This window comes from Cyprinodon tularosa, unplaced genomic scaffold (assembly GCF_016077235.1).
Source record: "Cyprinodon tularosa strain WSP-4 unplaced genomic scaffold, ASM1607723v1 ctg57, whole genome shotgun sequence".
Lineage (NCBI taxonomy): Eukaryota > Metazoa > Chordata > Actinopteri > Cyprinodontiformes > Cyprinodontidae > Cyprinodon > Cyprinodon tularosa.
The window spans coordinates 1,059,712-1,074,208 of record NW_024039307.1 but is presented as its reverse complement, the minus strand read 5'-3'; the positions used below and the strand labels follow the sequence as shown (position 1 = coordinate 1,074,208).

At 41.9% G+C, this 14,497-nt stretch overlaps 2 protein-coding genes across 5 annotated transcripts in view; one reads left to right on the top strand and one right to left on the bottom strand.

The window, feature by feature from the left end:
• Positions 1–9,095, top strand: part of samd11 (sterile alpha motif domain containing 11) — a 68,226-nt gene extending 59,131 nt beyond the window's left edge. For 3 of the 4 annotated variants that reach the window (XM_038305987.1, XM_038305991.1, XM_038305990.1), the window contains exons 8-13: positions 1,450–1,562; positions 2,076–2,154; positions 2,295–3,091; positions 4,403–4,536; positions 5,838–5,948; positions 6,195–9,095. In XM_038305987.1, the coding sequence (XP_038161915.1) occupies positions 1,450–1,562; positions 2,076–2,154; positions 2,295–3,091; positions 4,403–4,536; positions 5,838–5,948; positions 6,195–6,479 (1,519 nt within the window). In that variant the 3' untranslated portion in view covers positions 6,480–9,095. The remainder of the gene's footprint in view (positions 1–1,449; positions 1,563–2,075; positions 2,155–2,294; positions 3,092–4,402; positions 4,537–5,837; positions 5,949–6,194) is intronic. The other variant, XM_038305989.1, reaches the window with a different exon arrangement.
• A 933-nt stretch (positions 9,096–10,028) lies between these two features.
• noc2l (NOC2-like nucleolar associated transcriptional repressor) overlaps positions 10,029–14,497 on the bottom strand; it is a 32,450-nt gene continuing 27,981 nt past the window's right edge. Inside the window, exons 17-18 of the mRNA XM_038305992.1 lie at positions 14,165–14,254; positions 10,029–10,288 (exon numbers count right to left, since the gene is read on the bottom strand). Coding sequence (XP_038161920.1) covers positions 10,152–10,288; positions 14,165–14,254 — 227 coding nt within the window. The 3' untranslated portion in view covers positions 10,029–10,151. The remainder of the gene's footprint in view (positions 10,289–14,164; positions 14,255–14,497) is intronic.

The following is a 14,497-nucleotide window of genomic DNA, read 5'->3' as shown; positions in this document are numbered from 1 at the left end:
GCTAAAAAAAGAGCATGTCCATAGGATTGTCTGTTTAGAGGCATGTGATATTTTAGCATTTCTCTACACTTGTTTGGCATGTCGGCCAAAGCGAGAAGTGGTAGAGCCTTGTTCCATGATTGCTGTGTCCGTTAAATGACTTGCGGTCAAGCTTAAATAGGACTTCTTGGGGCTTTCTTTCCTAAATTATTTTCTGCTTCCAACATTTCTATTAGCATTAAGGGAGCGTTTCCAACTACTGTAATTTCTGTGCCTCATTTAAAAAAGCTCTCCAAGCTAAACTGTGGATCTCTACAGGACCTTTTCTGGTGGCCCCATACAGATGGATGGCTCTATTTTCATTGGTTTTTCATTTGTTTCATTTGTCTTATGCACCATATTCCATTTTCAGATGAGGGATTGGACATTCCTCTGAGAGATGTTAAATGCTTTTATAACCTAACCTTGTTTTAAACTTCTCCACAAACAGAAGTTTGTGCAAGTTAGGTTCAAGAGGGTTATTTATGGGGATAAGAAAGGAGGTTAACTATAAATCCACACACATTTGATGCTTTTATATATGAAAAGTGTTGAACCATTTGTTATTTTCTTTACATAACACTTTTGGTTTGTAAGAAGACAATATGTTGGAAACACTGTCTGTGATTTGTCCTTTAAGAATGTGAACCTTAGCGAAGGGGGGTAAAGGAAGAGAGTAAAGAGAAGAAAAGAAGTTAAAAAGGAAGGAGGGGAAAGTGAAATAAGCAGAATAAACAGACAGGATGAGGGGTTGGAGCAGGAAGGTACTTAAAGGTGAAAGAAAGGAGATGGCAAAAGAAATCTATCAACAAGACTAAGATTTTCTTTGGACACATCAGTATAGAGATGGGAGATGGTTAAGACAGAAGAAGTGGGAGAAAGGTGAGAGGCACCTTTTCCCCCTCAAAGAGAACAAAAGATGATGGCAATAATAGAGAGGTCTTTTCAGAAGAAGAGTTGCTGGATGCTCCATCTTTTCAATGAAGTCGAGAGAGAGCGACAGGGAGGGAGACGGAGCGGGGGCCATTAAAAAATGGGGAGAGAAGAGAGGAGTGTTAATTAGGAGGTCCTTCAGCCTGTGGCCCCGGTCAAGACGCAGGGGCCGCCCCAGCTGTCGGAGCGTGACCCACTGGCATTGTGCATTCAGCCTTCATTATGTGTGTGCGAGAGAGGCTGCAGGGGGAAGGAAAGGCTCCTGTCCAGGGAGCAGCAATGGCCAGCGACGGATGCTGCGGCGTGACAAGACTGATGAGGCACAGGAGTGACATGGGGGCCCCCTAATAAAAATACAGCTTATATATCAGTTAGGATGTGAATACAGGCTTCTCTTTACAATGACAGCACAATTCTTTTTGTGAAGGTGTTTTTCAGTTAAATCCAGAGGGTTAATTCATTTATGAACTAATGCCTCGCTTTTATTTGTTTGCACAGAGAGCTGTCCCATCCTCCACCCCTCCTGTCTCCAACTGCTCCTCACGTCACCTTAGGGCCTCACCTACGGCCTCCCTTCCTGGGCATGCCCTCCGCCCTTTGCCAGGCTCCTGGTGAGTGATAAGCAGAATGTGCTTCTTTTTCAGTTAGAATAACCTTAATATTCTTCCATTTCCCACGTGCAGATTTTACTTTTTTTAAGCGTTATATCTAAAGTCCACAAGGCCACAAATGAAAAACTGCCATTAATGACCCCAAAGTGCATTTCAAAAGTCTTACAAAGGAAGCTTTTTCATTTTTTTAGTGCGAGAATTTCACTTTAATTTTTATTTCATTGTAAAAAGTCAAGAGAAAGGAAATAGAAAGCAAACTTTAGAATTTAGTAACCTTAATTTTAAAAAGACATATTAGCTAGACCAATTCTATGGTGAAATGTAAATGATAAAAAGTGAAAAAGTTCACTGCTTTATTAAAAAAGTGGATTAAAAAATAATTTAAAAAAAATGCAATTTCAACTGTCGGTCCTCCCAATGTTTTCCCAGATCAGTGCAAATTGGCACCAAATGAACCAATGTTCAGTTGTGAAATGATGTGAAAGTGCATCTCTGACGTTTCGTCTCTTGCAGGTTACGGCTTCCTGCAGCCTGCCCAGGCAGAGATCTTGGCTCGGCAGCATGAGCTATTAAGGAAGCAGAATCTGGCCAGGTTTGTTGTTACTACTTATAGGTTAGAAGTTTAACTAGAGCCTGAACTGTTGTTAACCAAATTTATTTATTGCACAAGCATAAGAGACGTGAAGAAAGAGGTTTGTTTTGTCAAAGTCTCCGCGTTTTTTTCTTTTTTAGGCTTGAGATGTCGGCAGAGCTGCTTAGACAGAAAGAGTTGGAAAACCTCCACCAACAGCAGCAGCAGCAGCAGCAGCGACTTCTTGGCTCAGACCCTCTAGGAGCCCTCCCTCCCGGCTTGCCCCCTGACCATCCGGCCCTGCGCAGTCTCCACGACATCCCAGAGGGACACCCCCTACGAGAGGAGCTGATCCGCCGCTCAAATGCGATGCTGGTGCTACGCCACGGCACCGCCACTCCCCTCCTAGCTCTCAACCAGCAGCAACAACAACAACAACCAAGGGCGACCTCCACACCCAAAGACACACAGGTTCACAGCTCTGCTGTCGGGCCGGATGGCGAATCCAGAAAGGCCAGCCGCAGGGAACCCGAGACAGAGCTTCGTCCTGGAGATCACAGAGGAGGAAGAGACGACAGGGGAAGGGAGGGAGACATGGAGGTACACGATGAGGAGATGAAAGACTCAGACAGTGAGACGGAGATAAGCGAAGAGAGGCGAGAGAGCTTCGTTTCCAGGCCCAGCAGTAAACCCGGCAACAGAGAGAGGAACAGGGGGAAGGAGCCTGGCAGCAAGGCAGGGTGTGAGAGTGCCAAAGAGACCGGCGCAAGCTCAGGGAGGCTGAGCGCCTCCGGCTCAGCAGATACAGAGTCACCTAGTCGCAACCTCTTCACCCCTGGACATGGCAAGGCCGATCTCAAATATCACCTGCCACCAGGGTTCATACCACCTTTGCCTGCTCTTCACGCTCAGTCGCTGCCCTTTGGATTTCCCTACGCCAGCCCTTACTTCCCTGCGGGTGAGAGAGCCTCAACACATACACACACACTGCATAGAGGTGACATGTGAAACCCATTAGCATCACTCTATGTGTGCATGTCTCCAGTGTGGCGACCTCTACTTGTTAGGGGCCCTAACTTTGACCCCAAAGTGACCCACGAGTATCCCCCCCACACCCCTCCCAGCAGCACAGCCACGTAAACAGAGTACAGGGGGAGGGGCAGTTTGTTGTCAGTACATACAGGCCGTCCTGCTCCTGGACCAGCAGCAGCAGTTACACCATTTATTGGACCTTTTCTGAGCTTGGAGGCTCAGCATGTACAGCTGAAGCTGAGGCGATGGAAATCCAATATGTTCATATAAACTGTCAGCATATAAATCAGAATATTATTACACAGTAAATAAAAAATAAGAGGTTAAAACAGGACAACACCCAAGTAATGCAAGCACATGTTTGCATTACTTGCTTTACTGATAAGCTGCTATGAGACTAACCGTATTATGTTTTGGTAAAATATGCTGCAGTTTTAAAACAACTTTAATAAAAGTGTTTTGCTTTAATTAAAACCAAGAAACAATGGTTTGTAATACTGATCCATTACAAGAGAAGCACTGCTCCACAGTAAATTTTAGGGTCTTAATTGGTTTATTTTTGTTACATGGTTATATATTACATTACTAAATTTTCATTTGTCTGGCATAATTTTCTAATTTGGAAGTAGTTTTCAGGTAAACATTGTTTTAGTGCAGACGTTTGCTCTTTATAGAGGAACAGAGTGTTGATGTTAGCTGGGTATTTGGTCAGGCATCTGCTCAGGCAGGCAGTCTGCAGTCTCTATAAAAGATATGCAGCTCCTAGCCTGACACAATCTGTTTTTAAGAAATGATGCTCCAAAGAGAATAAATTTAGCTGCCTCCCTGCAGCTGTCATTCCTCCATATAGATGAACACTAAATAAGTTTGTTCGTTAACTCAATAGAGGGGTCTTTAACCCACTGTATGGAAGAAAGTTTGAGGTTTTAATGCTACCTTAACATTAACTAGCTGATGTCCAACAGCTGTACACATGTTGCTGCTCTCCTGCTCGCCGTTTCCCAACCTTAGTCAAATAAAACAATCACTAAAAACACTCAGACCCTTCGATTCACATTTATCGATTATTCCGCTCCTTCCATATTGACTCTGTTTATCTCATTATTGTGCTTTCCTCTTTAAACCCACCGACTCTTGAGAATTACTGATTTTGATGTATGATTCAGCTGTGTGCGCTCGCTGCATATATTGACATTTCACCGACTGCTGTGGGTATCCTTTGATTCTTTATTTCCAGGCTCTTTGGGGGGTCTTTTCATGGATGGGGAGGACTCGACAGCGTCAAACCCTGTGGAAGACGTCAGCAAGTGGAGCGTGGAGGATGTGTGCGGCTTCATAAGCAGCCTGGCTGGATGTGCTGAATATGCACAGGTGAGAGCTCAGGAGGAGAGAGGGGGAGGAGAGGGAGGCCAGGGGCAGGCTAATAACCATAGAAGAAGAGTAATAATAACTTCAAATACCTGGTGGATTTTAAAATGAATGTCCTTATGCTGAGGTAGAAATAGCAGAACTGCAGGTTTTCTCCGAGTTTACTGTGAATGTGAGCAGGCGAAGATTTGAGTGTGAATGAGTGTGTCTTTGTGTATCACTTGTATGTTTGAGCATCATTACACCAGCATTTACAAAACAACATTGTAAAAAAGTAAGGTTTATCATAGCACTAGCTATTAAAAAATTGATCAGATATCAGGAAAGATTATTCTGAGGGTTTCCACACAATTTTGTTAAAAACCAAATTCTCAGGCTTTTTTTTTTTTTATGAACATTTGAAATTATTAACACCACTAAAAGGACAAATATTACTTTGAAAAACACAAAAACAAGGAAAAAGTAGGAAACAGGAACAATACTAAGACAGAATGTAAGGGGGAAAAAAAACATTTTGAAAGAGCAAGGCAGAAGAAATGACGGACAATAGTATAGACAGATGGAAACAGAGGGTGAAGCAGACATTTAAACAGGAGGAACTGGAATAAACTCTGAATTTTTTTTCTCTTATACTTATCCAGACCTGGAAAATAGTCAAACTCTCAAGACTTTTTTTCTGGACTTTTTTTGAACCCTGAAATAAACACGGCATTATCGCTACCAGCCAATTCAGTCTTTTATTTTCTACAAAGGGGAGATTATTAGTGTTTCCACCGCTTTCATTACAATACAAAGGTAACTGATGATACTCAGCAACATGTAGGGGAGGGGACCCCCAATGGCCAGAAAAACAATGACAATGTAATGGGTTTAAAATGGTCTACCTTTAGATTAAGTAGTGTTTCAGTTCTAAACTTAGATTTTCAACAATTAAATAACAGATTTATAAAACTTCTCTCTTCGAGGCCCGGCAGACACAGCCAAGGGTCTAAACTGAAATATCAGAGACACTATAGTTGATTTGACTCTCAAAGAACAGCTGCAAAAATTGATGAGCCGTCTTTAACGTAGACACATCAGGCGGTATTTCTCCTACTCAGCTGCTACCATAGATTTGTATAATTAACATATTAAAGTGATCAATAGAAAAGTTACTATTCAGAAATGATTCCTGTTATATAAGGCCATTAGTCATTCCATTACTGATTCATCCACACTGTATAAACACTGATGGGCGTGTGGTGGTAGAGGGTGTGTGTGTGTGTTTGTCGGGGCTGTGGCTGAAGCGGCTGTGTCTCTGCCAGGTGTTTCGGGAGCACGCCATTGATGGGGAGACACTGCCGCTGCTCACTGAGGAGCACCTGCTCAACACCCTGGGACTAAAGCTGGGGCCTGCGCTCAAGATCCGCTCACAGGTACACACACCACACACCTGCGCGTGTGTGTTGCAGTGTGTTAGAGTGGGGCTGAGTGTGTGTGTGTTTCTGTCTTTAGGAAAACTATTAGCATAGCATAGAATAGCTGATCCCTCCCCTTCTTAAACTCGCCTGCCCCTCAAACTGCAGCCTCTCTTCTTCTCTCTCTCCTTAATAAAGTAAAAATAACCAACATGAGGCCAAAAGAGCTGTTCTGACAGTCGTATGGTTCCTTCATCTCTACAGGTGGCGCGGCGTGTTGGCAGGCTCTTCTATATGACAGGATTTCCTCTGGCATTCCCGTTTCCACCTTCTGCCATGCTGCGCCCTCCGGACCGGGATCGAGACCCCCTGACCGCAGCATCTGACGCCCCTTTGACTCTCTCTCTGTCAATGCCGCACCGCCCAACCTCGACCAGCAGCAGCTCCTCTCCGTACAGCGGTCCAACCGCAGGATGCTCGTCTCCCAAACAGGAAAACGGCACAGGCTCTGCAGTGGTGGGAAGATACGAAGCTAAAACCCCCTCGTAGGAGCGATCCTGGCGGTGAGGGAACCAGATGCGCCTAAATCTGAGACATTTAAATTTTAAAATGATGGGGAATCAGGCTGGAGAGCAGATGACAGAGTCTGCAGTGGCTTTGAGAAGAGCAGAACCCAAAGAAACTGGGTTGGAAGGGAGAAATGCGAAGTGACAGAGGAAGGGAGGAAAGGGAGACAGCTGGTCACAGGCAGGCTGCCAAGAAAAAGAAGCTGAGTCCTGCAACAAGACGCGACATTCTTGCAAATAAGACTCCAGCAGAAACTCTTCTCTCCTTCCTGGGCACGAGGAATCTCTCCTCACTCACTTTTCTTTTTCCTCCAGTAGCCATCTCTGACTCTAGCTTTACCCTGCAGAGGCCAGGAATTAAAAGCAACATGACTCCCCTCCTTTCTTTCCTGCCTCCCAGACCATCTCCCTGAGGATAAGCAGCAGTCACCCTGTTTTTATTCAGGCTGGAGTTGAAGCCTGTGCTGAAAACAAAACAAAAAAAGCACCAGATCTGACCAGCTCCCTCTTGTATCACTGCAACTATGCATTCCACTGTCCTGATACCAAAGATGACCGGATATGTGGAAGAGGAACTCCCCATGTGTTGGTTTCTTTTTGCATTAATGGTCCCACAGGGAAATGCTAAAACTTGGGCTTGGTACGGCAGACCCTGAGGCAGAGCTGTAACAGTAACTGCATCTTAGTAAACACAAAAGTTATTTTATTCCAGTAAAATGCCATCCAGAAACTAAAAGTCATATTGTAACAGATTATATCTGATTGTATTGTTACAGCTTGACAAAACTTCATTTCTTTATAAACATGTTAGCTTACAGCTAATGAACCTCTCACCACCCTCACTAAAAAAACCAAATACATTTTCATTAATACAGAAACGTAGGCCTATTAATATGTGCAACCTTGTACTGTTCAGTTAATGTACCTGCTTGGGCTAATTCACAATGAACCCCTGCCATCACATTAAGGTGACCAGAGGTTCTGCCAAGTTATAGAAGTACTTTTTCCATTCTCTGGCTCAGGATTTGCTTAACCCTCTCAGGCTCAAATTAAGTTGTAGTTGCAGGAAAAAGTCAGATATTTGGAGAAAATGATCATATGGGGTACTTTTTTGAGAGAGACCTTCACATGCAATGAATTCTGGGATGTTGCAGATTTGCAACAGTGGCCCAGAGTGGTAAATTAACACTGAAGACTGAATCTGATATGAATGTTAACTTTATTTGAATGTCACAATCAAAAAATTAAAACAATAATCGAAAAAAAAAAAATTTCTCTCTAAAAATTAGAGACACATTTTTCTCAAACTTTTTTCCCACCAACATCTCAAAAACTCTTGTTAAGCTGTTGCTCAAAATATAGGCAAACTAGTAGATAAAGCATGTACCATCCATTGGTACCTGTTTGGGCACACGTTGCGAATCCACAACATTGAAATCGAGATGCCTCTGGTGAAAAACCGAGAGATAAAATCTGCTAATTGGCATGTGTCATATCTATACACATTCATGATTCATCTTATGTAGTATTTATTTCAAAATAATGGAAATTGGTTGTATACTTAAATGAAATTGGTGCTTAGAAAATCTCAGCCATGTTGAAAGTGAGTCAGCAGTGCTATCTAGTGGGCTGGAGAGAAACTGTTTGTTGCAAATGCACAACTAAGTCCTTCTGTTGTACTTCTGAGTAACAAAAACTCTTAAAATATGGATGTGGAGTAATTAGCTAAGTGGCATTTAGCTGTTGCAAATCTGCAACATCTGCCTGGAGAGGGTTAAATGCAGTGCTGTTATTTGTACAATTTCTTTCTTCCACCCAATTTTCCATGGTGTTGAGTAAAGCACTCTGAACTAGCAGAAACGACAGGCATACCCCTTCTTGTAAAGGAGGAATTATGGAGTTTCATTAGCTGTGAGTCAATCTGTTTGCGTCATGAATCGATGAGAGTTCCACTTTTTGAATTTATTTGAATGAATTAACTTTTGGATGGTTTATCTTGATGCACCTGTAGTGGACTGTTTAAGGCAGAGCGATTTGCCTCAGAGGGTGTCTGTCTACAATGTCAGTGTACACTTGTGTTGACTACTACGAAGTAGGACAAACATGCAAAATTGTACAGAATTGCGCTTGAGATGAAAATATTCTGGTGGTACTTACATTTTTTTTGTTAACGTAGTTGCACGACTAAGAATTTCTTTACTGACAAATGTGACTTGCTGAACTTTGGTGGTACTTTGGTTCATAATTTTCTTTAAAAAATATAAAAAAAAACGATGCTCCAATGCTAACCCAGCATATAAATACAAGGACAAAAATATTTATAGCATTTTGATGTAGTAGATAAAGCAGATTATGATATGTATTAAAATCAGCCCTTAAGATGGATTCCAAAGATACTTTTACTTTCTTTTCTCTTGGTTGCAGGGAAAAAAGGCACAAAGCTCTTAATGCAAATGTTTTGAATTTCTTATTGATTTTTTTTAAATATAAAAAGCAATGAATTAATAAAAAAAAATGTTCTCTAGATTTCCCTTCAGAAGTTTTGTTTTCATCCTATTTTTCTATTCACCACACAGGTGAAATAAATCCTAAAGAGAAACTCTGCTGCCTCTTGTGTGTTTGAAGCCTTTTTTTCTTCCCGGCGGTTGTGGTTCTTCCGTAAAAAATGTGCAGAATAGGAAGGAGGTATGTGGTCTCCTGTTGTGTGTGTGTAATGAGGAGGGGGGAGGTGACCCATGAGGGCCCAGGTCCAGGTCAACACCAGCTGTTGAAGTGTGAGGTTCAGCCGCAGGCCAAGGCCTCCCTGCCTGTGGGGGCAAACGTGTCCCTCCTCACACACACACATACACACAAACTACCACCATCTCAGCGCCTTGCTCACACTTACCTTCCTCCTTCAAAGCACCACGCTGTGTTAACTCTGATGGGACTTCCCTTTGCTTTAGGCGAGCTTCTGCTTCAGAAGCTTCACAGTGAAATCTACTGCAGAGGAAACGTGACGGGGAGTTGTTTAAATCAAATCTCCATTATGTGCTGTTTAATAACCCTGCAGTGAACACCTTTTGATGCCTCCATTATTTGTGCAAAATCATCTTCGTTTTAATGCTGAATTTTGGGGAAAGAATCCCAGAAGGGAAAGCCTGTAGGAGTGGAAATGTGGCGTCTGAGCAGATGAATGTGAAGAGATAGGAGACAGTGGTCCGGGCAGGGGGGTGGGAGGCTGGAGCTGGCGCAGAAACAGAACAGCCTGTGTTGCAGCTTCACCACCTGGGCAGAGTCTTGGCACAGCATCAGACACCGCTGCCATCCTGGCAAAGCGCCGTCGCCGCGGGGCTCAACACCCGCCTCGCCACACCCTTCCTCTTGCCCGGCTCAAAGCGTCCACATAACAGCTCCCTCTTTCTTAGCCTGAGGGGAACTACAGGTGAGGACATGTGCAGAGGATGCTTTTCTCCTTTTAGGTGCTTTACCATCCATCACACTGCAAGTGATTAAATCTTCTAGTTAAAAAAAAGGAGACAAAGTACGAAGATAAGGGTTCATAAATGTTTTCTTGGTTAATAAACTTACATCATGATCGTATCTTTTCTGTACACATGAAGCAATACAAAATTTTAAAATTTGAAAGTAGAACAACACTGTGGCTAGGTCAAACTCAGTCCTCATCAGACAGCTGCAGATCTTCCACCACGTCTTCCTCTCCCTCTGCCAGTTTTATCAGAGCGGCAGAGGACAGTGGCTGAGGAGCCTTGGAGGCATTTTCATCCTCCTCTTCATCATCGTCTTCGTCACCTGGAAGACAAAGACAAGACCTTTATTATCCCAAACATACTTAGCTTAACTCTCTACAATTGTGATACATTTGAAAGTTTTCTAAATAATTTCCCATTTCTGACACCATGTATTTGGAATCAATACCCTGTGGGGTGCAGTGAATTGCTACGTTTAAGGACGCATAAATACTTTGTTTACCCTCAGTTCTTCAGCCAGTATTATGGTTAATACAAAGATTAATGATGTAGAACATTTAGTAAAACACAAAACCTGGTCAAACATGACATTTTCCAACACATTGGTGAGATTTAGTTGACAAAAGCCCTGCTAATATGTAATATTTAAAAGTAAATGATGTCTACCAAGATATAAATTTAGGTTATTCACGAGTGTGACAGTAATTGTGCAGACTGCTCAAGTGCCTCTTTCACAATTAAGTGTTCCAGTGTTTAAATGGATAAAGGCTCCATTAGACTGATCACTTTAAAAATACCATCTAGGTTGGCAGACATGAATGCGCTTAGCGCTGGCTGGGACATCTCAGACCTATAGGTAAATTCACAGTTATTTGGTTCCTAAAAGTAGCTTTAGGCAGAGATTTAGTTCATTGCAGGATAAGTTTAACATCTGTGGGGGACTATGCACTGGAACGAGTAAAAAGCTTTAACGCTAAACATCCTTAGATCCTGAATAACAGTGTCCTGTGGGATCTATAAGATTTAATATAGACCAAAAATAAATAAATGGGCTGGTTTTGGATAACTGCAGAATTCTAGGTTTCCAAATCGGTCTTTAGATACGCAAGGTTATTTGGAATCTAATAATTGTTTCTTACTGTACCCATACGTCCTTCTGTTTTCTCTACATTGGAGTTGTGTGCACTGACCTCCTGTCCAACACCCGTGATAGACAGGAATGGAGTGGGTGCAGTTGGTCAGTCTCACTGCTAATCCCGTATCAGAGCAATGTTCTAGGTCAGGGGTCTCAAACCGGTTCCAGAGAGGGCCGTATGGATCCAGGTTTTCTTTCCAACCGGGCAATGGCACACCAGACTCCATCTCTTCAACTGAGTGCAATCTGAACATGACGACTTGACGAGATGAATCGAGTCTGGTGTGCCATTGCTTGGTTGGAAAGAAAACCTAGATCCACACGACCCTTTCTGGAACCGGTTTGAGACCCCTGCTCTAGTTAGTCTAATTTGCTGATAAGCCAGTCATCATCATGAGCCAGGAAATCTAGTGATCCCAAAAAAGCATTCCCTCCTAATTAATTTCCAACATCCTCCGGCAGAGCCAAGGCATCCATATAGATATGAGGTGTCATAACAGTATTTAGATGTGTTTAGCCATCAGTGTGAAAGCCTCACAACAGGGATGCATCGCTCTTGTGATCATTGGGAGGAGAAATGTGAATGTCAGAAAAAGCTTAGATATTTCAAACACTTATTTAGAATTTAAGCTGGTTTATGAACCTTTTTTATTCAGTTATGGCTTTACAGTGTGAGCATATATCAAACTGTGCTTTCTGATCTAATAGTTAATCTACAATTTAAGTTTCCTATGAAGTAAAATTAAATGTCAGAATTATGAGGCGACCTGGTGGTGCTGTATGCCAACAGATGACCTGTACTGTATCTGGTCTGTCACAAAAATCATTTGAAGTGTCAAAAGGACCAGTAACCTCTGCTGCTCAACTATCACCACAAACTCTCAAGCCAAGAACTGCTTCCTGTCCGACTTCAAAATAAAGGCATATTTCTACTTTCCTAAGTTAGACTGTTATATAGCTTGGAGGTGACTTCTACACTCAAATCAGCTGACCAAGATACAGAGAGACAACGGCTAATCACATCTAAGGACACAAAAATTTATAATGGCTATGTTATTAATGGCGGTAAATGTAGCTCATCTGGTAGAAAACTTTCTGTCATTTTGTCTCCAAATAATAATAATTTAACTTTATTAAAGGAGAAGTTCGGTTTTTTACACTTTAAGCCCATTTTCTGTAGTGTCCAGGATGAAATCGAATGAAGGACACCAAAATTATGACAATTGCTCCTGTCTCTGCTTTTTGGCTCATTTAGAATCAACCCCTGGCTGCTTTAGAATGGCTAGCATAGAGCATGTCCGATAATGTCCTTAAAACAACCTTAAACGTTCTTTTTTTAAAACATGCTACTCACCGGGTCGTCAGCGCTGTTCAATGACGTTCCAAAAAAAGTTTCGTGAAGAAAAAAAGTTCCTGTAGTGTTTTATTTAGCATTTTGTAAATCCCATTGAGTTCTGTAGGAATAGTCAATATTCCGCTGCCACCGGAAACGGAAATGGGGCCTGTTTACACAGTTGTAGTCTTTTCGCTTCACTCTGCGTACTCCGACGTCGAGGTGCTAACGTCTCTGTTAAACACTTTAAAAAACTCTGAAAATGGAATACGAAAGGTGGATTCTTGATTCTCGACGTCGGAGCACACAGAGTGAAGCGAAAAGACTACAACTGTGTAAACAGGCCCCATTTCCGTTTCCGGTGGCAGCGGAATATTGACTATTCCTACAGAACTCAATGGGATTTACAAAATGCTAAATAAAACACTACAGGAACGTTTTTTCTTCACGAAACTTTTTTTGGAACGTCATTGAACAGCGCTGACGACACGGTGAGTAGCATATTTTAAAAAAAGAACGTTTAAGGTTGTTTTAAGGACATTATCGGACATGCTCTATGCTAGCCATTCTAAAGCAGCCAGGGGGTGATTCTAAATGAGCCAAAAAGCAGAGACAGGAGCAATTGTCAAAATTTTGGTGTCCTTCATTCGATTTCATACTGGACACTACAGAAAATGGGCTTAAAGTGTAAAAAACCGAACTTCTCCTTTAATCTGACACAGGAGAAATTCACCTCTGCTTCTAACCCATCCCTTTGGGGAGCAGTGGGCTGCCACTGTGCTGCGCCCGGGGAGCAATGTGGGTTAAAGGTCTTGCTCAGGGACCCAGAGTACAGGCTGTGGGGATTGAACCCGGTACTTGCAACCTTCTCAGAGCAAAACACACTGCTCTAACCACTAGGTCACCCCAATGATTATATCAAGGCATCAACTACAGAAACTTGGAAACACCCTGAGTAAACCTGTTATTATCGAGACATAACAGCCACATGATAATTCCCTTTAATTGATTTTTTTAGCATGTTAACATGAACTGAAACCTTAGCAAACTGGAGTAATAGGTCAGGATCAGCTCTACTGCATGTAAATGTCAGAATCCTATGTTCTGTTCACTATACAAAGGAATTGATCTTTTAATTTTTGTTTTTCCCCTGAAAACCTTCTCATAACATTGCTTTAATACATAATGCAGTTAAGATTCATCAGTTTTTTTTATTTCCATTTCTGTTTGATATATTTTTACAATTTCTATTTTAGTTCTAATTGCAGATATAAGTTGTGTTTGACCATGGAGACATCGGAAACACAATGTAGACACAATATTATATATATAATATATGTAAGGTTGTGGGCTAAAGATGGCCGCCCTCAATCTGCATTGTGTTTGAGTCCCACTCAGCTCGTAGGAGTCCCAATAAAAGTGTCTTTAATGATTCTGCTAAAAAAATAAATTTTCAATTTTTGGGTTCCTCCATAATTACGTATGGAAATGAAAGGCTTTTTTTTTTAAATCTATAGTTTTTATATAATGTATTCATTTGATTTTTACATATATTTATGAAGTGGTTAACTAAGTAAATATACAAAGTTTAGTTGTTTATTTTATTGATGAGGAACAAACATTTGTCTAAAATGAACAGTTTTAATTATAAAGAAAAATATTTGGTTTAAAATGTCTATCCTTAAAAACATAGTAAAATGAAATTGTTTGGGAAGTGACATGATACAGACCTGAGTCTCCTTCCTCCAACCCTTCCTCATCGCTCAGGTCAGAGACATCCTCATCATCATCATCCTCAGATTCCTGGTTGCCCTTCTTACCTGTGAGAAACAAGAAAAAAACAACATCAAAAACACAGAGATTTTTGTCTCTGCTTTCTTCCCTCAGATACTCCTGAGCTCGCACTCCTGCATCTGTGACGTCTGAGGACTTTGGAGACGCGGATATGTGGGCCAGGTATCAGAGGCAGCTGGAAGTGTCTATTTCCTCCAGAGATGGAGCTGAGAGTCGATTACAGGCGGTGGCGGCGCCGCTGCTGCTGCACAAACACCCATGACAGTTTA